Source organism: Eptesicus fuscus, chromosome 7 (assembly GCF_027574615.1).
Source record: "Eptesicus fuscus isolate TK198812 chromosome 7, DD_ASM_mEF_20220401, whole genome shotgun sequence".
NCBI classification, from domain to species: Eukaryota; Metazoa; Chordata; class Mammalia; order Chiroptera; family Vespertilionidae; genus Eptesicus; species Eptesicus fuscus.
The window spans coordinates 52,768,111-52,791,686 of NC_072479.1; the positions used below are offsets into that span (position 1 = coordinate 52,768,111).

At 47.8% G+C, this 23,576-nt stretch overlaps 2 protein-coding genes across 7 annotated transcripts in view; both read left to right on the forward strand.

Moving 5' to 3' along the window:
- Positions 1 to 13,421, forward strand: part of R3HDM2 (R3H domain containing 2) — a 163,422-nt gene extending 150,001 nt beyond the window's left edge. The window contains exons 21-27 of the mRNA XM_054718933.1: positions 275 to 429; positions 2,052 to 2,152; positions 8,304 to 8,473; positions 8,846 to 8,993; positions 11,039 to 11,136; positions 11,457 to 11,568; positions 12,398 to 13,421. Coding sequence (XP_054574908.1) covers positions 275 to 429; positions 2,052 to 2,152; positions 8,304 to 8,473; positions 8,846 to 8,993; positions 11,039 to 11,136; positions 11,457 to 11,568; positions 12,398 to 12,738 — 1,125 coding nt within the window. The 3' untranslated portion in view covers positions 12,739 to 13,421. The remainder of the gene's footprint in view (positions 1 to 274; positions 430 to 2,051; positions 2,153 to 8,303; positions 8,474 to 8,845; positions 8,994 to 11,038; positions 11,137 to 11,456; positions 11,569 to 12,397) is intronic.
- A 1,900-nt stretch (positions 13,422 to 15,321) lies between these two features.
- Positions 15,322 to 22,323, forward strand: STAC3 (SH3 and cysteine rich domain 3). Of its 6 annotated transcripts, none has more exons than XM_028156342.2 (12): positions 15,322 to 15,508; positions 16,200 to 16,263; positions 16,540 to 16,807; positions 17,049 to 17,146; positions 17,591 to 17,654; positions 18,511 to 18,608; positions 20,654 to 20,720; positions 20,904 to 20,953; positions 21,230 to 21,315; positions 21,504 to 21,555; positions 21,632 to 21,769; positions 21,962 to 22,323. In XM_028156342.2, exons 2-12 carry the CDS (start codon positions 16,201 to 16,203, stop codon positions 22,058 to 22,060), a joined length of 1,083 nt encoding a protein of 360 aa, XP_028012143.1. In that variant the 5' UTR covers positions 15,322 to 15,508; position 16,200; the 3' UTR covers positions 22,061 to 22,323. The 6 variants fall into 6 exon arrangements, with proteins under 6 accessions (XP_028012143.1, XP_028012145.1, XP_028012144.1 ...); XM_028156344.2 differs by having other exon boundaries at positions 21,632 to 21,709; XM_028156343.2 differs by having other exon boundaries at positions 16,546 to 16,807.
- The last annotated feature ends 1,253 nt before the right edge of the window (positions 22,324 to 23,576 follow it).

A 23,576-nucleotide genomic window follows, 5' to 3' on the forward strand; every position in this document is an offset into this window, starting at 1 on the left:
TGTTTGATCTTTATACATTCATGCAAATGAGTACATGCCCAGAAAAGTAGGCTCTAAAGGGAAGCAGGCTCCTTTCTCTACATCAAATGCTCAAGAGTGGTATTTGGAGAAGAGGGAAATGGAGGTAGTTCTGTGAGCATTTCCTTTAGGCAGATGAGCAGAATAGGAGGAATCTCTGAGAGCTAGAGAGGAAGTTAGAGTGCCTTAGTCTGTTCTTGGATGAACTCATTGGGCGTACGATGAGAGTGGTCATTCTCTTCTCATCTCCACTCAGGTCCCAGTGGGTAATGACTCGCAAAATGTGGTCCAGCCGCCTTTCCAGCAACCCATGCTTGTCCCTGCAAGCCAGTCTGTGCAAGGGGGTCTTCCGACGGGGGGGGTGCCAGTGTACTACAGCATGATCCCTGCGGCTCAGCAGAACGGTACAAGGTAAGGACTCCCCAAAAATCCAGACACATCTCCCATAGACCTTCAGCAACGGTTGCACCATGCTTTTGTTTTCACTGACCTAAGAAAATAAAGGCAGGGGTAGAGATCCCAGTAGTGTCCTAAAGCTGGTAGAATATGAGTGAGTTCATTCTCTTTTTGTCCTCATTGATTTGACATATCCAGAAGAGCTCACTAGCAGAAAAAAATTCCTTCTTCAGAGACCGAGGCTTTATAATTTCCCATTTTTTATTTTTCTAATCAGCAAGATTCAGAACTATGGGATAAAGATTGCTCATCATTAAAAGAAGCAATTTTTGGAGAATACACACACACACACACACACACACACACATATAATTTTCTGTATACCTCTCTTTATATCCATGGATGAATCTCACATGGTCTATTTATACGTATTTTGGATAGACCCTAGCTGATTATAATTTTAAAGTACCTTAGAAATATCTAGTCCACTTCCCTTGTTTTATTTTTCTCCCTTTTTAAAAAATAGTTTTATTGATTTCAGAGACGAAGGAAGAGGGAGAGACAGAAACATCAACAATGAGAGAATCATCAATCGGCTGCCTCCTGCACTCCCCACTCTGGGGATTGAGCCCACAGCCTGTGCCCTGACCAGGAATTGAACCTCGACCTTCCAGTTCATAGGTCGATGCTCAACCTATGACGCACACCAGTTGGGCTCTCCCTTTTTTTAATAAATGAAGAAGTTCTAGGTAGGGATATTAAGGAACTTACCCAAAGTCATACAACTAATTAAAAGCAGAGCTGGAACTAGAACTCAAGTCTGGGCCTACTTGCAAGTATTTCTGTGTGTCTCTCTCAGTGTGTATATGTTTATTTATGTCTTTTTATATGTACTAGAGGCCCAGTGCACAAAATTTGTGCACAGGGGTAAGGAGGTCCCTGCAACGCCAGCATCCCGGCCTCTGGCCAGAGGCCCCTCCCTTCGCATGGCCGGGGTGTGGGACGCTGGGCTCGCGTCTCCCCCAGAGGCCCCTCCCTCCCTCCACGTGTTTGGAACGCAGGACCCTATGGGCACCGCCATCTTTGCGATGGCGTGACAGTTAATTTGCATATTACCCTTTTATTAGATAGGATGTCTCCTGTTGTCTTGAGCTTTGTGGGGGGTTTTCCCTGTTTGTCTTTAGGTGACTATCTGTGTTTGCCATTGTGTAAATATCCTAAATCATACATCTCCGGAGTTCTTTCATATCCATCTCTCTTTTGCACTGTATATCTGTCTCTGGCACTCTCTTTGTGTGTCTGTTATGTTTCTCAGAGTGTGTGTGTATTTGTGTTATGTGCATGTATGCACATGTATGTATCTGGTGTTTCCACACTGTTGGGAAGAGCATGTGTCACTGACATTCCATCTATAGCACTGATTAGCAGCTTCCTAATTGAAAGATTATCAAGTACAAATCTATATAATTAACTTTGGACTGATTAGTGATTTTAGAAATTGCATGGCAAATTGGTTTGGGAATGGCTTGGAGCTGCCTCTACTTCCCACGGGGAGGCCTGGGCAGCAGCAGCTGTTTGCCATGAGCTGTGTTCCTCCCTCTACCTCTTTACCACTCCTCTCTTCTGTATTTCCCCAGCCCTTCTGTGGGGTTTCTACAGCCTCCTGGCTCTGAGCAGTACCAGATGCCTCAGTCTCCCTCTCCCTGCAGCCCACCACAGATGCCACAGCAGTTCTCAGGTAAGACGATAAAAATTGCCGGGGTTGGGGGGCCGGAGGGGAGGCGGGATGCGGGGAGTGGTCTTGGGCACTGGCAAGAGCAAATGCTGCTCTAGATCTGGGAAGGGTAGAGAGTGTTCAAGGATAGTGTGACCCCATCAGGAAGAAAGACCAAAATCCTGGCTGGTGTTTTCCAGGGGTGCTGAAGTTGACCTCTCAAGAAAGGTGAGGTTGGTTGCCCCATCCCCATCCCTGGGCAGCCACATGTCTGATTGGGTTCATTGTTTTCTTTCCTTCATGTTTTGTTTTCCTTTTTCTGAATTCACCATTACATTTACCACATGCATTTGAGACATGAAGTGCTTACCTCTCTCCTGCACTTATTCTTCCTATGACAGCTTTTTTTTTTTCCTCTTGGGAGTGTGAGCAAGGCTGGTAAATGCTTTTTAAGTCGTATCTTAGATTTGTTTAGCACTTTTTTGTATGTGATCACATACATTTTATCATTTTAATTCTTACTACAACTTCATGAAGGGGAAATTTAAGCCTGAAAGGATAATTGACTTGCCTAAAGTCACAGTCCTAGAACTTGAACTTTGGTCTTTTGAATTTCCATATCCTATGCTGCATTCTCAGTAACACATTTTCAACAGGCTTCTGTACTCTTCCTTTCCCTCCAGTGGGAAGTAAATAGATATTGTGTTAACAGCTAAAAGCTCTCTTTTTCTTTTTAATATATTTTTATTGATTTCAGAGAGGAAGGGAGAGGGAGAGAGAAATAGAAACATCAATGATGAGAGAGAATCATTTTTGGCTGCCTCCTGCACACCCACTACTGGGGATTGAGCCCGCAATGATTTCCGGTGAGGGCATATGCCTCACCGGAAATCGAACCGTGATCTCCTGGTTCATAGGTCAACACTCAACCACTGAGCCACACACTGGCCAGGTCCCTCTTTGGAGGAACCAACTCTCCCAGGTGAATAGGCTTATGTCATGCAGCCTTTCACTGTCTGCCTTTGCCAAGAACTCCCCCAGTACACCAAGTGCAGCTGTCCTTGTTTCTTTCCCTTTCACCCCACCCTAACATAGTTTTACACTGCAGTTAAAGAAGCTTCAGGGGTTCTGGAAGGCAGGAGGTCTTAATGTACTTATGTTGTGGGAATATCAGAGTGCCCTCTGCTGGGGAGAGGGAGGTATTTTTGCCAATTTCTCCATTTAGAAATGTACTATTTTTCACATAAGATATTTTATACTCGTGTTAGATTCTGGAGAGTGGATTCCAGAATTAATTTTGCTCATAAGACAGAATTAGTTGTTACCTTCAAGGAGCAATGACTTCTTCCAGACCAAACATGGATGTCTCACAGGCTGAGAGATTTTAAATTCAACAGCCCTGCCCTAGCCGGTTTGGTTCAGTGGATAGAGCGTTGGCCTGCAAACTGAAAGGCCCCAGGTTCAACTCCAGTCAAGGACACATGCCCAGGTTATGGGCTCGATCCCCAGTTGGGGGACTTGCAGGACGCAGCTAATCCATGATTCTCTCTCATCATGGATGTTTCTATCTCTCCCTCTGAAATCAATAAAAATATATTTAAAAATAAATAAATGAATAAATTCAACAGCCCTTACCTTTTATTATATTACTAGAGGCCTGGTGCACAAATTCATGCACCAGTGGGGTTCCTCTGCCTGGCCTGTGGGATTGGGCTGAAACAGGTTCTCTGACATCCCCTGAGGTGTCCCAGATTGCGAGAGGGCGCAGGCCAGGCCGAAGGACCCCACCAGTGCACAATCAGACCCGGGGAGGGACCGTGGGAGGGCTCCAGGATGTGTCCGGCCCATCTCTCTCAGTTCCGATGGGCTGGACCCCAGCAGCAAGCTAACGTACCAGTATGAGCGTCTGCCCCCTGGTGGTCAGTGCATGTCATAGCGAGTGGTTGAGCAGCCTTAACATATCATTAGCATATTACACTTTGATTGGTTGAATGGATGACTGGACACTTAGCATATTAGGTTTTTATTATATAGAATTAGTCTCTCTAGCTGTTTCTCCTAGTGTCCCCCAGGAGCACTTGACCTTGACATTCCCATCAGGGTATGGAAATTGTAGAAACCAGCTCCAAGAACCAAGGTAGCCTTTGGTGGTGCTTGATACCACAGGGCATTTTCTCTCTTGTTAAAAGTAAATATGTACATATGGATATACTATCCTTAATGGTATATCAGTATATCTATTGGGTCTCTGTGATTATATATCTGTTCATCTTCAAATATAAGGTCTTTGAATATGAAACAAACCAGGTGAAAGAATTTTTCATTACCTCCTCTGGACCTAGTGCTGGGTTAAATAAACTGAAACAGCTATTCTGAAAGTTGGCAGCACTTAAGAGATCTGGGCTGGGATTGGACGGAGGTAATCAGGCTCTTCCCTAATCAATAGAAATGGAGGAAACCCACTTTATCGTCTAGTTCTCTTGCTTCTTCGGAATTTTCTGTTATAATTACTTTCTTCCCTGCTTGATCCTAGGCTTCTGGATTTTCCTAGATGATAAGACCCACTGTTCACCCACATCTAAGAGACCATATTCACAATACCACTGATTTTAAAAGTCTTCAATCCCTGCTCATAAAAATATAAGAGGAAGTAGAAGAAAAGTACCTCTTCTGTCTTCCTTTCCATTTTACCCTTTACTGGGGAGCTAGAAGACCTGCATAGCCCACAAGGGCTCTATGTCACCTTCAGAGGACAATTACCCGCCCTTCTCCCATGAAGCAACATGGTCACTTTTCCAAAAATAAAGGCAGGGATTAGGGTTGACTGTTCCTGGAACAACTGTTCTGGTTTATTAATACATTTTTGTAGTTGCCCAATTTACCCCCAGGCCTGGATCTTAATTCCTCCACTATGATCTTAGACATAACTATAACCCCAGGAATCAATTTACTTTCCACTAAAATGATGGCTTGCAAGTCTCTTAAGATTTCTACAGAGATGCTGGTCTGGGGAAGATGCACACAGACATAAAATGGCAGTGAAACCTGTACCTAGACTCCCACCTCACAGTGACACAGCAGCGTAGCCAGCGTGAGGCACATACAGACATAGCCTCTCACATACTTACTGGCTCGTTTTGTGGCTGAGAAATTACCTCAGGCTGAGACTGTTTTCTCTCTCACTCCCTGAAGAAATCCCTCTCCCCCACAAAAAAAAAGACCAGATACTGTTGTATTCTATTCTATAATTTTGCAAAGATGCTATGGATTTTATTTCTCTCACCATTCCTGTCCATAGATTTGATTCCTTGTCAGGCTTCTTCCTCAGTGATTTCAAAAAAAACAACTAAACAAAAACCAATTCTGCCAGACATAAATGTCATCTGTTTGTATTTATGTGGTTTGCTCTGCCCAATCGACCTTTCTGCCCAGGTTTAATGATGCCACTTAAAGAGCCATTCACACGTCCCCTCTCCTTTCAGAGCTTTCAAGCTGAAATTGATTTCCTTATTCAACGCCCTTCTCCCCCTTCCTACTCCAACACTGGCTTCTTCCTCCAATCTGATTATATAGAAGTGCTGTCATTGGGCCGTGAGGTGGGTTTTGTTTTTTTTGCGGGGGGGTAGGGGGTGTTATCACCATGTCCATTAAGAAAGTAGCGACAGTTCAGCTGCTAACGGATGCCACTTGCTTTGGGCTTGAGAAAGAGAAGCATAAAAATCAGCTCATCAGCCAAGTAGTGCTCTGTGTCCTCGGCTGAGTGAAGGAACAATGCTGCAGGCCAGCAGGGAAGGAGGAGAAAGACTCATTGTGGGGAGGGCTGAAGCTGTGACTTATCATCCTAGCTGTGTTTTTGTTGGGAATCAGAGAAAATAATACCAGGACTTTGTTCTCTTTTCCCCTTCCATTGAGCTGCCTAATAGCTCCTATGGCTACATGTTGCAATTAGAAAGAGCTTTCACCACCTTGTATATGCTCACATCCTACACACTCACACATCCTCCCCTCTTTCCTGGCCCAGGGCATTAGGCTCAGATTATGAACTGCCTTCCAGAAAAGCTGTAGATTTGATTATTTTTACCTTGGCCCCCTCAGGTAGCAATGAGATGTTTGAATAAGGTCAATTGCAATTTTGTTGGTAGAAGATGTTGGAGCAGGTGGGGCTCTTAGGATGGGGAAATGAAATGCCCAAAGCAACTAGAGTAAGGGAGGAGCTTTTAAATGTATGACATTCCACAGCTGTGCAATTTCCCTGTGGTTCTACAAGCCGTGCTGATGACCCTGTCCCACTTGGCAAGAGATGGGAGGTGCCAGCCTGTCCCTCTGAGTATTTGTGCTCTTTGATTAGATGAACCCTGGGCAGGGGGCACAAATTGACTGGGGAATAGGATACAACAGATGCTGTGTCTCCTGAACTGCTCTCAGGCCTCCTGCTGTTTCTTTTCCTTTCCTTTGACCGGTGATACCTGAGAAAAGCAATCACACTTACTTCCCAGCAGGACTGGTGCCCAGGGCAGAGGCTGCAACATTTCCCATCACAGAAAGCAATGTGATGGCAATGGCAGTGGCAGCCCCAGAGCACCGAGCCATGACAACTGAAGCATTGCAGCAGGTTTTTGAGCTAGCAAGCTCCAATCCATTTCTCTACCACCACATACACATGGACTCAGCCTGTCCTCTTCAGGAATACATCCTGGGAGGTCAAGAGCAAACCCTCAGAGTGGACAATTCCTCCTGGGGAAGCAGAGCTCTTGCCCCTACCTCCCAGCAGGGACTGTCTATCAAATTGCTTCTTGACCCCTTACCCTGCTTTTCACCATGAGGAAGATTCAGGACTTAATGTTCCTCCTCATTGAGCCCTTTCCTCCCTTCAGCCTGTGAGAAGGTTAGGCTAGCCATGGTTGCCTGTGCTAAAACCTCAGGATCACATCCCATCAGTCACCTGAACCTGTCAGTGAAACCCCTTTAGAGAGGATCTTACCCTCCCACTCCATTCCTGCTGTCACTGCCTGATTCCAAACCTCCTCATTTGGTTTGCAGAGGTTCCTAACTAGTCTTCCTGCCACTAGTCTCTCCCTGCCTTTAGCCATCTTACATTCAGCCACTTGAGTTAGCTCTCTGAAGCACAGGTCCTATGCCCAACCCTACAGGATAAAGACCCTCACCAGAATGTGCTTTAAACTCTTAACTGTCTGGCTCCCTAATAGACTGTCCATTCCATGAGAGCAGGAACCAGTTTTTTGTTTGCTTGTTTTGTTGTTGTTAATCCTCACCTGAGGATATTTTTTCCATTGATCTTTAGAGAGAGTGGAAGGGAGAGGGAAAGACAGAGAGAGAGAAGCATCCATGTGAGACAGACACATCGATTGGTTGCTTCCCACATGCCCTGACCAGGGCTGAGGATCAAGCCTGCAACCGAGGTACATGCCCTTGACTAGAATAGAACCTGGAACCCTTCAGTCTACAGGCCAATGCTCTAACCAGCTAGGACCAGGAACCTGTTTTTGCTATACACCCTGTGCCAAGCATAGGAACACAGGTACATAGTAAATGTTCAATAAATGTTTGCTGAATAAATAAACGTATCTCATCTCCTACTACTTCCCCTACATAGCCCCGGTGTCTCAGCATCTTGAATTGTTTGCCATTTCCTGAATATGATATACATCTCTGCTTGAAATGTTTCCAACTCACCCCACCCTTGCCCAAAAAGTACCTCTTGGGTCTGGCTTAGTAAAGCTATGTGCATTCATCTTCTCCAGAGCAACCAGAGATTGCTGGCTTATCTACAGCTATTACCAGAAAAGCCTGCACGTGCCTACAGCTCTGGCCCAAGTGCCAAGCTGGAATCTGTACTGTGCCCAGACATTTGAGCAATCTAACTTGGGCATTTGGTAATACCCAATCTTGACATAATGGTGCAGGTTTCTGCCCCTCACCAGGTAAAGACCAGGAAAGCATTGGCATCTGGGACTTATGTCCCTTCCACTAAAATTTCCACTGGTTTAGGGAGAAGGAGTCAAACCAAATCAGCAGCTATCTCAGATTCCTGGCAGGACACAGTTTAAGTGACCATGAAGAGAGTTGGTGGATTTGTTTACTAGCTTTCCTGCTCAGGGTAAGCTGACAGGCGAAAATTTGAATTCAGAACCAACTGCTTTCTTCCTCCACTCAGGAGTGTCACCTTCTGGACCAGGTGTGGTGGTCATGCAGCTGAATGTCCCTAATGGACCCCAGTCTCCCCAGAACCCATCCATGGTCCAGTGGAGTCACTGTAAATACTACAGCATGGACCAGCGGGGGCAGAAACCTGGAGACCTGTACAACCCTGACAGTAGCCCGCAGGTGAGTCCTGACAAGGAGTTGACCAGATTCTTCTCAGGGAGTAATCTTTGTCATTGACTGAGCAACCTCTTTTTTGAGGAAAAACACAAGACATAGAGAAGAGCATCTTATTTCAAAGTACCTAGGATCTAAGATGGCAGATGGGACACATACTTGAAAATGCTAAGAGAATACTTAAAATGGTATTTCAAAAGTGGATATTAAAATAATACATACTAATTAGGGACTAAGGAGGAAGTTTGAAAGAGCAACCTGACTTTGGCAGAGTTCACCAAGAGAAGTTTCCTGAGGAAGTGAATTTAAGCCAAGCCATAGAAACGTCCAGAGAGTGATGTTTAGTGTTTATGTGATGTGTGCTCTTTTCTCCCACAGGCCAACACACAAATGAGTAGCAGCCCCGTCACATCTCCTACCCAGTCTCCAGCACCCTCTCCTGTCACCAGCCTCAGCAGTGTCTGCACAGGACTCAGTCCCCTTCCCGTCCTTACACAGTTCCCCCGGCCCGGAGGTCCAGCACAGGGTAAGGGGCCAGATTAGGGCTGACTGCTGTCAGATTTCCCCTTCACATCCCATTCCCAAGTGGGGAGATTGAGAGGGTAGCAACAGGCAGGGAGCCAGTATGGCTGGTCATCCAACTCTCTTTTTTGTTTGTTTGTTTGTTTTTAATCGTCACCAAAGGATATTTGTATTGATTTGAGAGAGAGAGAGACAGAGAGAAAGAGAGCAAGCAACATCAATGTAAGAGAGAAACATCAATTGGCTGCCTCCTGCATGTACCCCGACAAGGATCAAACCCACAACCCTTTGGTGTACAAGACGACACTTCAACCAACCAAGCCACCCGGCCAGGGCAAGCCAACTCTTATTTTAACATCCCTGTTTAGACCAAGGACACTTGCCTCCCTTTATTTTATTTTTTTAATATGTTTTTATTTTCAGAAAGGAAGGAAGAGGGAGAGAGAGATAGAAACACCCATGATGAGAGAGAATCATGGATCAGCTGCCTCTTGCAAGTCCCCCAATGGGGATCGAGCCCACAACCCAGACATGTGCCCTTGACCAGAATCGAACCTGGGACCTTTCAGTTCGCAGGCCGACACTCTAGCCACTGAGCCAAACCAGCTAGGGCTTGCCCCTCTTTAAAGGTGCCCCTGTTAACTTGCTCCAGGCCTCGTTTACATATTTAGTAGTTACTACCAAGTAAGGTGACTGTGAGCCAGGGAATAGAAGTTCACTGAACTTTCTTTTTCTTTTTTTAAATATGTTTTTTATTGATTTTTAGAGAGAGAGAGAATTATCTATGTGAGAGAGAATCATTGATCGGCTGCCTCCTGCATGCCCCCTACTAGGGATTGAGCCTGTAACCCAGGCATGTGCCCTGACTGGGAATCAAACCTGCGACCTCTTGGTGCATGGGATGACGCTCAACCAACTGAGCCACACTAGCCAGGGCTCACTGAACTTTCTAATGAAAGAAAAGAGTCTGAGGCCTGGGAATATGGGCTGTGTCAGACACAGCATGGTTTAGAAGAGGGAATGCTGGGTTTGATTTGAAACACTTGGCTTCATATTCAAATAAGTAGCTTTGGGATGTTGAACATGTTACTTAAACTTGGAACCAGACCTCAGTTTTCTAATCCATAGAATAGGCTTAATCACAAATATGATGGGAATAATCTTATCTGCTTTCTGCCTTGGTTGTCACAAACAGTATAAAAATAAGATAAGAATATAATTTAAAAACTTCAAAGTTCTCTGAAATATATTTACCAACAATAATAGCTAACACTAATAGTGCTTAGTATGTATCAAGCATTGTTGTAAGTGCTTTACATATCTTATATTCATTTAACCTTCCCAACAACACTAATGAAGGGAAAACATACCCAACATCCCATTTTCAGTAACAGAGCCAGAATCTGAACCTAGGCAGTCTGGCTCCAAGTCTGTACTCTTGCCTGCTACACTGTATGCTGACATGAGACAGAAAATTTATCCCTGGATAAGGGGTGGGAAGAATCTATATAAGAAATGAAAAACATGCCCCGGCTGGTTTGGCTCAGTGGATAGAGTGTCAGCCTGTGGACTGAAGGGTCGCAGGTTCAATTCCAGTCAAGGGCACATGCCTGGGTTGCGTGCTCGATCCCCAATAAGGGGAGGGAGGGGGCGCGCAGGGGTGCGTGCAGGAGGCAGCCAGTCAATGATTTCTCTCATCATTGATGTTTCTATCTCTCTCTCCCTCTCCCTCTCTGAAATCAATAAAAATATATTTTTTTAAAAAGGAAATGAAAAACATTCATAAGGGTCTGTAGGTTTCCTCCAGGACCTTTTGTCTACAGAAGACAAAACCCTTGAAGGATGATGGAACCTAATAGCCCCATTTGTCTGAGATACAGCTGAGACCCAAGCGATTTAGGAAGAGAGACAACTCTTAAATCAGTCATATGGGCACTCCTATAATAGAAAAAGTAGAAACAGTATCTATCTTCAAAGCCCCCTGAAATCTCATAAAAATCATACCATAAAGTTCAGACTCCCAGAAAACTATCTGTTCTTCCTTCCTAGGTGATGGGCGCTACTCCCTCTTGGGCCAGCCCTTACAGTACAATCTGTCCATCTGCCCTCCTTTGCTCCATGGCCAGTCGACTTACACAGTACACCAGGTAAGGGTGTCCCCCATCAGCCTTAGGACCATCAGACACCCCTTCTCATCCAGGCTCCTATCTCTGAGCCATCCACATCAATCAGCAGGGTAGACAAGGGATACAAAACAGAGAGAATGGACAGAGTGGGAGGAGCCCACTCCAGCACTCATTCTTCCCACCCCACTCCAATGTCAAGAGTGGGGGTTCTCTTTGTTTCTCAGTGGCCACTTGCTGGCCAATCTGACTGCCTGGTGGGATGGGGTCCTCAGGTTTGGGTGCTGCTCCTTAATCTCTCAGACAAACATTGGGATGCAAGGCAATCAATGTTATCTACCCAGGATGAGCATTATCTTTCCATGTTGAAGGGACAGAGTGGATTGAAGCATGGAAACCGGAGTAAGAGACAAGCACTCAAATCTGCCTCCACTGACCTGGGGACGACAGATGTCGGTGAGTGACAGGACGCTGAATCCCCAAGAGAATATGCTCACTCCTCCAGGCCTACATTATCAGCCCAGGATGACTGGGAAAAGCCAGCTTAGGGAGGAGAGTGGGAATTAGAGCCCTTTACTAAGAACAAGGAGAAGCTAGAGATGTGAAGTGTTTTTGTTCTCCTTACCAAACTATTCCAGATCCTGGGAAAATGATAGTAAAAAATGGGAATAACACAATGCTGGGGTTGTTGAGCCTATTATTAACTGAGAGTCTTCTGGGAGTGGTTCTGACTTTAATCTAGGATGTCTACCTTTGGTAGTCCTATACCCAATTGAAGAGAAGATTGACAAGAGAATGTGGGGGAGTGACTCTCCTCCTGCAGGCCTTCCATACTAGGTATACAGACCTCTCAGAATTTCCCCTATTTGAAGCAGTTGGCCAAAAAGTAAAGGAGGGAAACTGACTTCCCTAGGTGATAACAGAGGACCCTGTTTGGGCCAGCCTCTGGTAAGGGATCATATTTCAGGTTAGGCTATTGACTTTGTGAAAGAACATCAGCAAAAGCCATGCTTCCTTCACAATAACAGCTCCATGAGAGAACAGTCTCTTCTTGCCTACCTCTCTGGGCTGAAGAAGTTCCCTAGTTTCTTCTAGTTGCCTTGATCAGCATCAGGATGGTGGGGAATTGGGTTGACTGGAGAAGGAGGAAAGGGCTAAGTGGGAAAGGCTGGGCTTTTGAGGACATTGTATGTAGACTTGGTCCACTGAATACTTCTCTGCTGGGTCGCTGTTCAGTCCTTCCTGTTCTAACCCTCTCACAATGTCCTCTTTCCTCCCTTTCCAGTCCTGGGGCGGGTGCTGGAGGTGACAGATCTTCCTGAGGGCATCACTCGTACGGAGGCGGACAAACTCTTCACTCAGCTCGCCATGTCCGGCGCCAAGATCCAGTGGCTCAAGGATGCTCAGGGGCTGCCTGCCGGGGGCGGGGGGGACAGTAGTGGGACTGCTGAGAATGGTCGCCATGCAGACCTTGCTGCCTTGTACACCATCGTGGCTGTGTTTCCCAGCCCCCTGGCTGCCCAAAATGCCTCCCTTCGCCTCAACAACTCCGTGAGTCGCTTCAAACTTCGAGTGGCCAAAAAGAACTATGACCTGAGGATCCTGGAGCGAGCCAGCTCCCAATAAATATGAGGGGAAGGGACTCGCACAGCAGGGGTGGGGGCAAGGTGGATAACTCCCTGGCAGACCATGGACGGAGGGAGAAAGGAAGGCGACAGACACTAAACTGGAGCCTAAGACAGTGGGGATGAAGACAGAAACAGACAGACACACTGGCACTGGACTCCTTACTCCCTGCCATGGCCCCCCTTTCCCTGGTTGGCCTCCCTCTGCTCCCCCCTCCTTTCCAACCTCTTCTGTCATTTTTTATCTCTTCTCCCACCATGAAATGAATTTCTTTCATATTTTTTGGTCAGGTAGAATTGGGAGGGTTCTACACTCCCCTGTTCTCCTAATTTCCTTACCATCCCAAGCTCCCTTTTCATTTTTGGTCTTTATGAATATATTTATATGGAAAGAATTAAGAAAAATGAAATTGATTTCCCTTTCTTCTCACTTTCCCATCTTGTCACCCCAAGCCCACAAAGTTAAAACTTGGGCCTCCCCCTACACCCCCAGAACACTTGTATATTGTTTGTTTGAGGTTCGTGCCGCAGTAACAGACACAGTATTTAATTGCACATACAGATGTTTGCTAGGTATATTCACTGTAAATTTTATTTAATCTGATTTTTTGTTTGTTAGGGGGGTTACTTGGGGGAAGGTTGATTTTGTTTTTAAATATAAAAAAAAAAAATCTGTCAATTGGACCTCAGTCCCTGTTTCTCTTTTGTTGCCCTGGTGTGGGTAGGGGTTGGAGGTCCTGGGTAGGTACAGCCGCATAGAGTGGGAGTGATTTGATGTGGGTTTGGATGGCCTTTCTAATATGAACACATATATTCTTAACACTATTTCCTGTGTCCCAGCCTCCTCCTCACACATAATTCTGATAGGTGGCTGGGTCTCTACTGGGACCTTGGTTCTGAGCTCTCCCAACTCTGCCACTAACTGTGGTTCATCAGGCATATCACTTCCCAACTCTGCAGCTCTGAGTCCTTATCAGAAGCCTAAGAGACTTGGCTGGCTGGGTGACTTCTGTTAATTCTGTGATACTCATTTAGGGTCCTTGAGGCTGAGCTGCAGAGGGGTAAGTGAGGTCCAGAACTGGGTTGAATGCTGGCCTCTTACCTGTCCATCCAATCTGCTGAAAACTCTTCAGGGATGGAAGGCTTGGGCCTTTCTTTAATCCCAAAGCCAGTCGATTGGGTTCTTCCTGGCAGGAACAGAAGTAGATGTTTCTTACAATAAAAGTTACATCAGTTAAACTTGCAATACCAAGACACCAGGTGTTTTCAGCCATCCCTGCTATGCAGCTGAAGAAAGGTGAAGAGCCGAAGTCACCTGCCTGCAAGGTGGAGCTTTTCCTCTGAGGCTTCTCAGAGCTAGTCTGTTGTTCAACCTGTCAGACCAGAGTCATTAAAGAGCCCATATACCCAGAACATCCAGCAGCCCCTTTTCAATCTCACCCACCCATTAAAAGAGGGGGAAAATGGAAATGACAGAACATTGCCCTGGAAATCTCTTGGGTCTAGGTAGCAGTGTCTCTAGCTAGGCTTCTCCGAAGCTTGTCTAACCCAACCTTCAACATAACCCTTTACTTGAACAGATACAAGGGATAAAATGGCACTATATTGTCACCTTCAAATTGCTATCCTCTGAGATGGCGGTATCTCCTTTTTCAGCTGTGTCACACAGGGCAGGAGAAGGCTGCATGCCTGAGATAAGAATGCCTGATAACTCACTGACCCATCAGTTCATACACCGGGGCATCCAAGGAGGGAGATGAAATTGGAATCAAAGTGACTCGGAGTGGGAGGCCTGGCATCCTACCACCTCCCAAGAGTTTGCAGTTCTCTGGGGACATTACTTGCAGGTGATAAAAACTCCCTGGGTGGCAGCTATTATTGCCTTGTGTCCATTGTTGAGGCCATCTGTACCTGATCATTAGACCCTCTCTCCCCCAGAGTCCCCCAGCCTGGCTTTTAAAAATAGAATTCCCTTCACCCTGAGGACAAGATTTTAGAGGAATAGGGGGAAGATGCCTCTGGGGACAGTTGGAGAAAACAGCAATACCACATGTTCTTCACTCCCTGACAAGATGGCAGGAAGGTACCCCTCCAACTTCCCACAGAGAAGAAAGCAATCTAGTCTGGCCTATAGGAGACCTCTGAAAATTCAAAGTTTCCTTTCTTCGCCATTTCCCAGCCCTTTCCTTTCTAAAGGTTTGAGTTTAAATCTATGATTGATGATACAAAGACACATGGCGACAAGAAGAATGGGAAGTTCAAGGCTTAATTCCTGAAGCAGGTCCAGGGAGGGTAGAATTGGGGAAAATTTTGGACCTTGGAGAAAGGGGATTGGTTGGAAAGGCTGTTCATAATCAATCCTTACCTTCAGTCATCTAAAATTATCCAAATGAGTATACAGCATGAACACTGTCCCCTCCTGAATTCACCCAGTACTGACCTGCACACCACAGATGAGAAACTAGGGAACAGCAACTCTGGGAGGTGGGAGGAGTTAGGGTCCAATCCTGCCCAGGCCTCCCCATATCCAATTTCTCTATGTCAGCTGTGTCGCTCAGCTGTCCACTTCACTCCAGCCCTGTCATTCCAGCTCTGACACAGAGGCAAGAGGCTAGGTCTACAAATACCGTCTGGGTGGCTGGTGTGAGTTCAGAAGGTACTGGGGGGGCTTAGCCCCCAAGGAAGAGGACCAGTCTTCCTCCAGTGCTACCGTCAAGACTGCAGGGGCTCCCTCTTCCCTCCACAGACTGAATTAACAGGGAATCCCAAACGTGAGTTGCCTCTTCATCCTCTTTCCATTTCCAGGACTGCTCACCCAGCCTCCCCAATCCGTAGTCTATTCAGCTTCATTTCTCTTCTTGTCTAGGAGTAGTTTAGGTTTTAGGAGTGACATTATTCTACTCTAGGATAAAGAGCTAGGATTGGAGTGGGGTCAAGTGAAGGGAGTAGTAAGGGAAGGAAAGGCTCATATTACTTTGAAAACTTAAAATAGCTGAGGCCTGAGGCAAGCTGGGAACTAGGCACTAGGCCCCCAGGGCTCAAGAAAGAAGTAGAGAACAAATGCCCAGCCCATCCCTCCACACATCAACCTCCTGAAAAAAGGAGATCTGGGAAGATGTGTGTCAGATCTCTCCTGCCCGTAGATTCCCAGGAGAAATGAAGTACCTGTTGGAAAAACCCTAAATCAGGCAGTCTTGAGTACTGACTGTATTGGGGCTACAAATTTGGGGGTTGCACCTCAGAGTGGATGGATGGGTTTTGGTTTGAGGTTCTTCAGTCTGTTGGGTTTTTCTCTGGATCTCCGTGGAATTTTCCTATTCATAAGCTCTGTGAAAAGATTTCTAACCAAATTTCTCCCAAAACCTCCCCTTCAAGGACCACCCTACTATAAAGGGAAAGAAATAAGGGAGGGAGAATGGCAGTCAGGGATTAGATGTCATAGTGGGGTCCAACCTCTTGCAGGATGACAGAAAAGAAGGTGCTGGAGTCCCCTAAGCCCTCCCCAGCAGAGACTCGGCAAAGTGGGGTGAGTCAGGGCCTCTGACCACTGGGTGTGGGGAACTGGGAAGCCAGTGCAGCACTTGAGGAAAAGTACTTGAATTGATCTCACTTGTCTGCGACTCCTCTATTGTTAGAATGCCTGCCAGCATCTGCAGCCCCAATACCCCCTAATCCTGGGCTGTGCCCCTTGCCCCAAGCTAGAAAAATGTCTAGTGAGCTTCAGCTTTACCTAGTCTAGAGAGCATGACAATTCTTTTAACATTGGTTTCCTTCATTCCCTCCTCCCCACCCCCTCCCTCAGCTACAGCGGCTGAAGCAGTTATTCAGGAAGGAGCCTGCTGGGACAAAGGAGATGGAGCTTCCCCCAGAGCCCCAGGCTAATGGGGAGGCAGTGGGAGCTGGGGGTGGGCCCATCTACTACATCTATGAGGAAGAGGAGGAAGAAGAGGAGGAGGAGGAGGAGCCACCCCCAGAACCTCCTAAGCTTGTCAATGATAAGCCCCACAAATTCAAAGATCATTTCTTCAAGAAGCCCAAGTTCTGTGATGTCTGTGCCCGGATGATTGTGCGTGAGTCATGAAGGGAAGGAGAAAGCATGTGATGTTGAAGGCAGGGGACTGGGAAAGGGCTTAGGAGAGGAGTATTGGTATAGCAGACAGGCTGTGGCAAGATTTGGCTTTAAGGAAATACTGTTAGAGACTGAGAATGTGGGGTTCCACACAGAAAAGGAACTAGGCGCTATAGTAGCAGCGATGGTACAAAGGGCAAGGGAAGCAGCAACCTCACCCAAATGTTCTCCCCTCTCCCAAGTCAACAACAAATTTGGGCTTCGCTGTAAGAACTGCAAAACCAACATCCATGAACACTGCCAGTCCTACGTGGAGATGCAGAGATGCTTCGGCAAGATTGTGAGTAGGCTTTGGGGAGCAAGAAAATAGAGAGGGGCCCTAACCGGTTTGGCTCAGTGGATACAGCGTCAGCCTGTGGACTCAAGGGTCCCAGGTTCGATTCCGGTCAAGGGCATGTACCTTGGTTGAGGGCACATACCCAGTGGGAGGTGTGCAGGAGGCAGCTGATCGATGTTTCTCTCTCATCGATGTTTCTAACTCTCTCTCCCTCTCCCTTCCTCTCTGTAAAATATCAATAAAATATATTTTTCTAAAAAAGAAAATATAGAGGGGACATGTTGCCAGCCACACCCCTGCCAGTCTCTCCTCAGGCCACCCCTTCCACTTCCCTGCTTTTTCTTTCTCAGCCCATCTCTTACTTCAAAAAGGGGTGAGCACTCATGGGAGAGATGGGGTTCTGGGTCCTGCCTTGCTCTTTCTGATGCTTTCCATCCTACCCTACAGCCCCCTGGTTTTCATCGGGCCTACAGCTCCCCACTCTACAGCAACCAGCAGTACGCTAGTGTCTGTAAGTGACTCACACGGAACCGGAGGGAATGGGCAAGTTTAGAGATGGTTTCAGCACACCTCTAGATTTAGAAACTGAATTCTGAAACAGAAAGATTCTCCATCCCATGGTTCTCTCTCAACCTAATAGTTTAGCCACCTTGGATGCAGAGTCAATATTCCCCTATTTGATAGCTGAGGGAGACAAGGTTTAGCTAGGTCTCCACACAGCCAGCAAGAGGCAGAGCCACGACTGAATCTTCATCAAAAGCTGTGCTCTGCATATGCAAAACCATTTCTAAGTGAACAAGGATTCTCGACTGTACTCATCCTTGTCACAGAAGAGTGCCAGCTTAAGGCCAGACCCAGAGCTATGGACATCCTGGGCAGATTCATAGTTTAGCAACCCTTAACATGTATGTTGAGGTGAAGCTAAATTCGGTGAGGAGTATGGGTGTAAAAAGCTTGCACATGCCACTCAGGGGGACAAAAAAGCCAGCAGTTAAAGGACCACTCTCCTGAGGAGGAGAATGGGAATTCTGAGCATTCCCCAACGCCCAAGCAACTTAGTAAAGTTGACTTTCCAACATCATATAATGAATGCTCTGCCTGGAAGGAGTGCTGGTAAGTATTTTTCTCCATTTCATTACATTTCCAGTGATGTTTTTAGAGCTCTTTATAGATTGATGATCTAGGTATGCCCAGGTGACAACTTCCCTGATCCTACACACACACACACACACACACACACACACACACACACACACACACAGGTATCTACTCAATCACACCTCTCCCTTACTTAAGAGGTCTCTCTTTCCTCCAAGCCTTTCCCTGCCTCCCCAGTAATGTCTTCTTTCTTCTCCCATTCCCACCAGCTGCTGCAAATCGTAATGACCCTGTGTTTGAAACACTGCGCACTGGGGTGATCATGGCAAACAAAGAGCGGAAGAAAGGACAGGCAGATAAGAAAAATGTGAGCACCATACCTCCTACTGAGTTCCCTTCCAGAGACCCCATGTCTCCTCTCTGGAAAGCTGAAAAAAGCTAGGATCCCTTTCCCCTAAAATTGCACATAACCCAACAGACAGATTTTTGCATGCAATTTTAGAGGGCCTCAGGTTAAGAACTCCTGCCATAGCATGCGTTTTCTCCAGGAACTCCCTTCTGAAACTATCAGATTAACCACTATAACCAACTGAAGGCTAGACCCCAGACCCCTGGCATTGCTAGACAATAGAGGCAAGAGCTGTGCTTTTGGATCAGGGAACAGAATTTGCCCAGTAATTCTAGAGTCATAAAGGGTCCATGAAGATCACCTGGTCTGACCCATTTATTCTATAGATGAGGTAACTGAGGCACAAAGCTAGTGGCCAAAAGTAGCTTCATTTCCTTTTATAATAGGACTAGAGGCCCGGTGCACAGATTCGTGCACTGTTGGGGTCCCTCAGCCTGGCCTGCACCCTCTCGCAATCCGGGACCCCTGGGGGGATGTCGGACTGCCGGTTTCGACATCCCCCGAGGGATGTAGTAGTGCGCAAAGCGGTAGGCGACTGAGTAGGAGCCTGAGCCCAGGCCAGGCGCTGCTCCTGCTCATCCCTGCCCCGCTGTGCCTGCTGCCACTCAGTAGCCTGCCCTGGAGGCGGGACAGGCTCACACCACAGCAGCTGCACTCACCAGCCATAAGCTCATCTGGCGCCCTTCGCTCAACTGAGCGGTCCTCCCACTGTGGGAGTGCACTGACCACCAGGGGGCAGCTCCTGCATTGAGCACCTGGCCCCTGGTGGTTAGTGTGCGTCATAGTGACAGGTCATTCTGTCGTTCAGTCATTTGGTCACTTAGGCTTTTATATATATATATATATATACTAGTAAATTATTAGAGTCATAATGCCATAGATTCGCATTCAGTCCAGCAAGGGGTTTGTTAGCATATCCTTATATCTTTCTGGACAACCAGGATGGACTAATGTAGATAATGGTTACGGTTAGATGGGATGCTAAAATTGACTGAATGACAGTACCCAAAGGACCCTGGTCCTTTAGGGAGTGTCCAGCTACAGGAAGATTTCTGATGGCTCATAACATGATTTTGTCTTTGGTCCTCACCTATGAACATTTTTCTCACTGGTGCAAATGAAGACATAAATGGTATACCCATCAAGTTTGTGGGAAACATAGAAGGAAAAACATATACTGAATAATATATTCAGAAATCTTATAGACTAGAAAAAGGCCCAGCACTAGTCATTGGAAATTTTGTAAGGAAAAATGTATATATCTGTTTTTGGATAAAAAACAAAAATAAAAAAACACACAACAACAAATCAACTGCACAAAAACAGAACTAGAGATCTGGTATCAAAGTAGTTGATATGGAAGTTGGGTGCAGATTAGGGATTTCTGTGGAGGGAGCTAGGACTGTAAGGCACTAACAATGTGATTTGGCTGCTTCCAGAAAGGCTAGCACACTCGGTTCTGTTTTCTTAAGGGAATTATAAAAGCTGTGTTGCCCATTTTTCTCTTATACACTGAAGTATTTTTAAGGACAGACATTATAGTAAAGGACATAGAATTGGGATCTTGGGGAATGATTTGAAGGGACTGAGAATAATTAGAGAGAGAAAAAAGGCAGGAAGGACATGTGCTGACATGTCCTCGGATCTTTAAAGGGATTATATTGGGTCTATATTCCTCCAGAAGGCAAATCAGGCCAATGACTAATAGTTACAGGGAGACTGGCATAGGTTTAATATGGGGAAATGTCCTATAAATAAATTGCATGGGCTTATTTTGCAAGGTAGTGAGTTCCCTGTCATTAGCTGCATTCAAGCACAATGTGGGTGGCCCACCTGCCAGGGTGTTTCAGAGAAAGTCTCTGCATTAGGCAGGTGATTGAATAGATATTTTCTCCAAGGCTCCTTCCAACCCTTCGATCCTAATATTCTCTGTCCCGACTGGAGAGCCAGGGCAAGTATGGGTTCCCAAGACAGCATCTTCCTAACTCTGGTGTACCCTCCAGCCTCTAGCAGCCATGATGGAAGAGGAGCCAGAGTCGGCCAGACCAGAGGGAGGCAAAGCCCAGAATGGTGAGTGACACCCACCTCCATCCACAGAGATGCAGGAGGTCAAGGGCTCAGCAGTGGCCCAGGGAGAGGATGGTAAAGGGTGCACCAGGTTTGGAGAGAAAGGAGGCCCCACAACAGAAGGGTAAGAGGGTGAGGGATACCCTCCAGGAACCAGAGACAATTTGTTGGTGTTTCTCATCCCAGGAAACCCTGAAGGGGATAAGAAGGCTGAAAAGAAGACACCTGATGACAAAGTGAGACTCCTTTCTCCCTGCATGGAGCCCAGTCCTTTTCCCAACCCAGTCTGACACGACCTCAGCAAGAGCTCAGACTGCCCCCTCAGGCTCCCTTTACCCTTAACCGGCCTTCTCCACCACCTTACACACACACTACTAATGCATTCCTCACAGTTCAGGGACCTGGGAGAGAGTTGGAATGGAGGGTGTCTGGAGAATGCTCCTGCCTTGGACTCCTGCCCCTCAATGTGGGACAGAGGAGCCCTGAGACTCATCCCCCCCTTTCATCCCCAGCACAAGCAGCCTGGCTTCCAGCAGTCTCATTACTTTGTGGCTCTCTATCGGTTCAAAGCCCTGGAGAAGGACGACCTGGATTTCCCGTGAGAGGCCTTAAGATTGGGGTGGGGGTATACTGGATGTGGAGAGGGGAGAGCCCAGCTCCCTCTGGGAAAGGAAAGGGGGAAGGGATACTCAGGGCCTGGAGCTTATCGAGGCTGGACCTGGGTACAGCCAAGGGACTGGATACTAAGGCCCCTACATCTCAGAGGCCCCTCCCTCTCCCTGCCAGGCCTGGAGAGAAGATCACAGTCATTGATGACTCCAATGAGGAGTGGTGGCGGGTAAGACAAATGACTGAGGGTAGGGTGGGACATGGGTTGAGTTTAAAAGGCTGATTCTCCCTACCATCTCCTCCAGGGGAAAATAGGGGAGAAAGTCGGATTTTTCCCTCCAAACTTCATCATTCGGGTCCGGTCTGGAGAACGTGTACACCGGGTAACAAGATCCTTCGTGGGGAATCGCGAAATAGGACAGATCACCCTCAAGAAGGACCAGGTTAAAAAAACAAACAAACAAACAAACACCAGGTAGCTCTGGTGCCCCAACCCCACCCCAGGCCCGGAGGCTCCTCTGCAAACTACACTCCATTAATGAAACTAGGAAAGGCCTCCGTAACTCCGGGCTCCCCTGCTCTCCTCTACAACTGTTTTCCCTTGATTTCTCTCCTCCCTAATCCTTTAATCCTAGATCGTGGTGCAGAAAGGAGATGAAGCTGGCGGCTACGTCAAGGTCTACACTGGCCGCAAGGTGGGGCTGTTCCCCACCGACTTCCTGGAGGAGATTTAGGTGTGCAGGCAGGCGCCTGCTGGCGGGAGAGACCCCGGCCGGGTTCTGGGCAGGCCCAGTGGAAGCTGGAGAAGAAATGGAGTGAAAGCAACTGTACTGCTGAGTAAGGGAGGAGCGGGAAGGCCCGCCAGAGCGAGACGGGGCTCCTGGGAAGGGACCGGTTCCCGCCCTCCTCCCTCGGCTTTGCCGTCGGATCCTGGTGCCTAGAACAGCCTTTGAGAGCTGGAAAAAGAATGCGTTTCCACTAGGAGGCGCCCTGGGTTGCGGGGGTGGGTGGGAGGCGAACTGTTGAATGTTGTGAATTTATTAAAGTTTTGACAAAAGTTAGAAAAGTTTGTTCTTTAACTTGGGGCCAAAGCGGGAGAGGGCCTACGAAGTGGTGGAAAATCCTCCCCAGCAGTCACATTTTGCTACCATCGGGTAACCTGAAACCCACCTGGGCTGAGACAAGTGCGTCCGCTAGGTGAGGCCTCTGCGGTCAGTAAAGAAAAGAGAGCCGGGCCGGGGTCACCGCCCCCGCGCCGCTGGGGCTAGAACAGGACCGGGTTGCAGGGTAGGTCCCTCTAGCTTTTGGCGATTTAGCCGCGGACAGCCCCTTACATTTCGAAGCCTGGCTCAGTGCCGAGATGGGCCGCCAGGGGGCGATGCAAGATCTCGGTTGGAGAGCGAGGGACGGGGGCCGAGGTGGTGGGGAGAGAAGAGAACCAGAGACAAGGAGCCCGAGACCCTGGGCCTGGGAGGGGGTGGGGTGCGTGCCGTCTCCATGGCAACACTTCCTCAAGTCCTCCGGGAACCCAGCGAGCAAGGCCCGGGGGCTTAACCCCTCCCGCGCGGCCCCCGCCCCAGCCCTGACAGGTACCAAGTGAGAGGGCGCCGGGCAGACAGCTAAAGGGCTCGCGCGGAGAACCCCCCTGCGGCGCGCCGTATGCAAATGTTTTCATTTGCATATGTAGACATGCAAATAGACCGGCCTTGGTCAGGGTGGCAGGTGGCAGGGAGCGGGAAGGTGTAGGAAAGGGAGCTGAAGGAGGAGTTTAGGGACCTGGGAGCGGACCAGTGAGAGGCAGCCTGGGGTGGCCGCTGGAGTGGAGTCTGCGGAGGGTCTTGAGCTTGATGGCGGATGGGGGGAGGGTCAGCGTGGCCAGCCAGGAGATCCTCTTCTCCTGCCCGCTGTCTGCCAGGCCTGAGGTTGGCACCGCCTAGCAAGGTTGGCAGCGGGAGCCCAGGCACCATCTGCTGCTGGCGGGAAAGGGTGGGGGGAGGACAGAGGCTCAGCTGGGCTGGGGAAAAGGAGGGCCCGGGACCGGCGTGCCCCCCTTCCTTCCAGAAGGCTGAGGTGTGGTGGGGGTAGGGAAACACACAAGAGGACTCATTGCAGAACCGGGCTCTGTCTTCTGTTCCTTTGCTCTTGGCTGTACTGGATTCCTTGGGGGACGCGGGTCATAAAGGAAGACTCAGGTAGCACCCCTTTCATCATGCTTGAGCTGGAAGCAGCAGACCACAGGCCTCCCCCCAC

Bases quoted from the DNA above. Each gene is read 5' to 3' on its own strand.
- STAC3 (XM_028156342.2), top strand. From the start codon at position 16,201: ATGACAGAAAAGAAGGTGCTGGAGTCCCCTAAGCCCTCCCCAGCAGAG. The intron at 20,954-21,229 runs GTGAGACTCCTT...TTTCATCCCCAG, and splicing joins AGAAGACACCTGATGACAAA to CACAAGCAGCCTGGCTTCCA. The intron at 21,316-21,503 runs GTGAGAGGCCTT...TCTCCCTGCCAG, and splicing joins AAGGACGACCTGGATTTCCC to GCCTGGAGAGAAGATCACAG.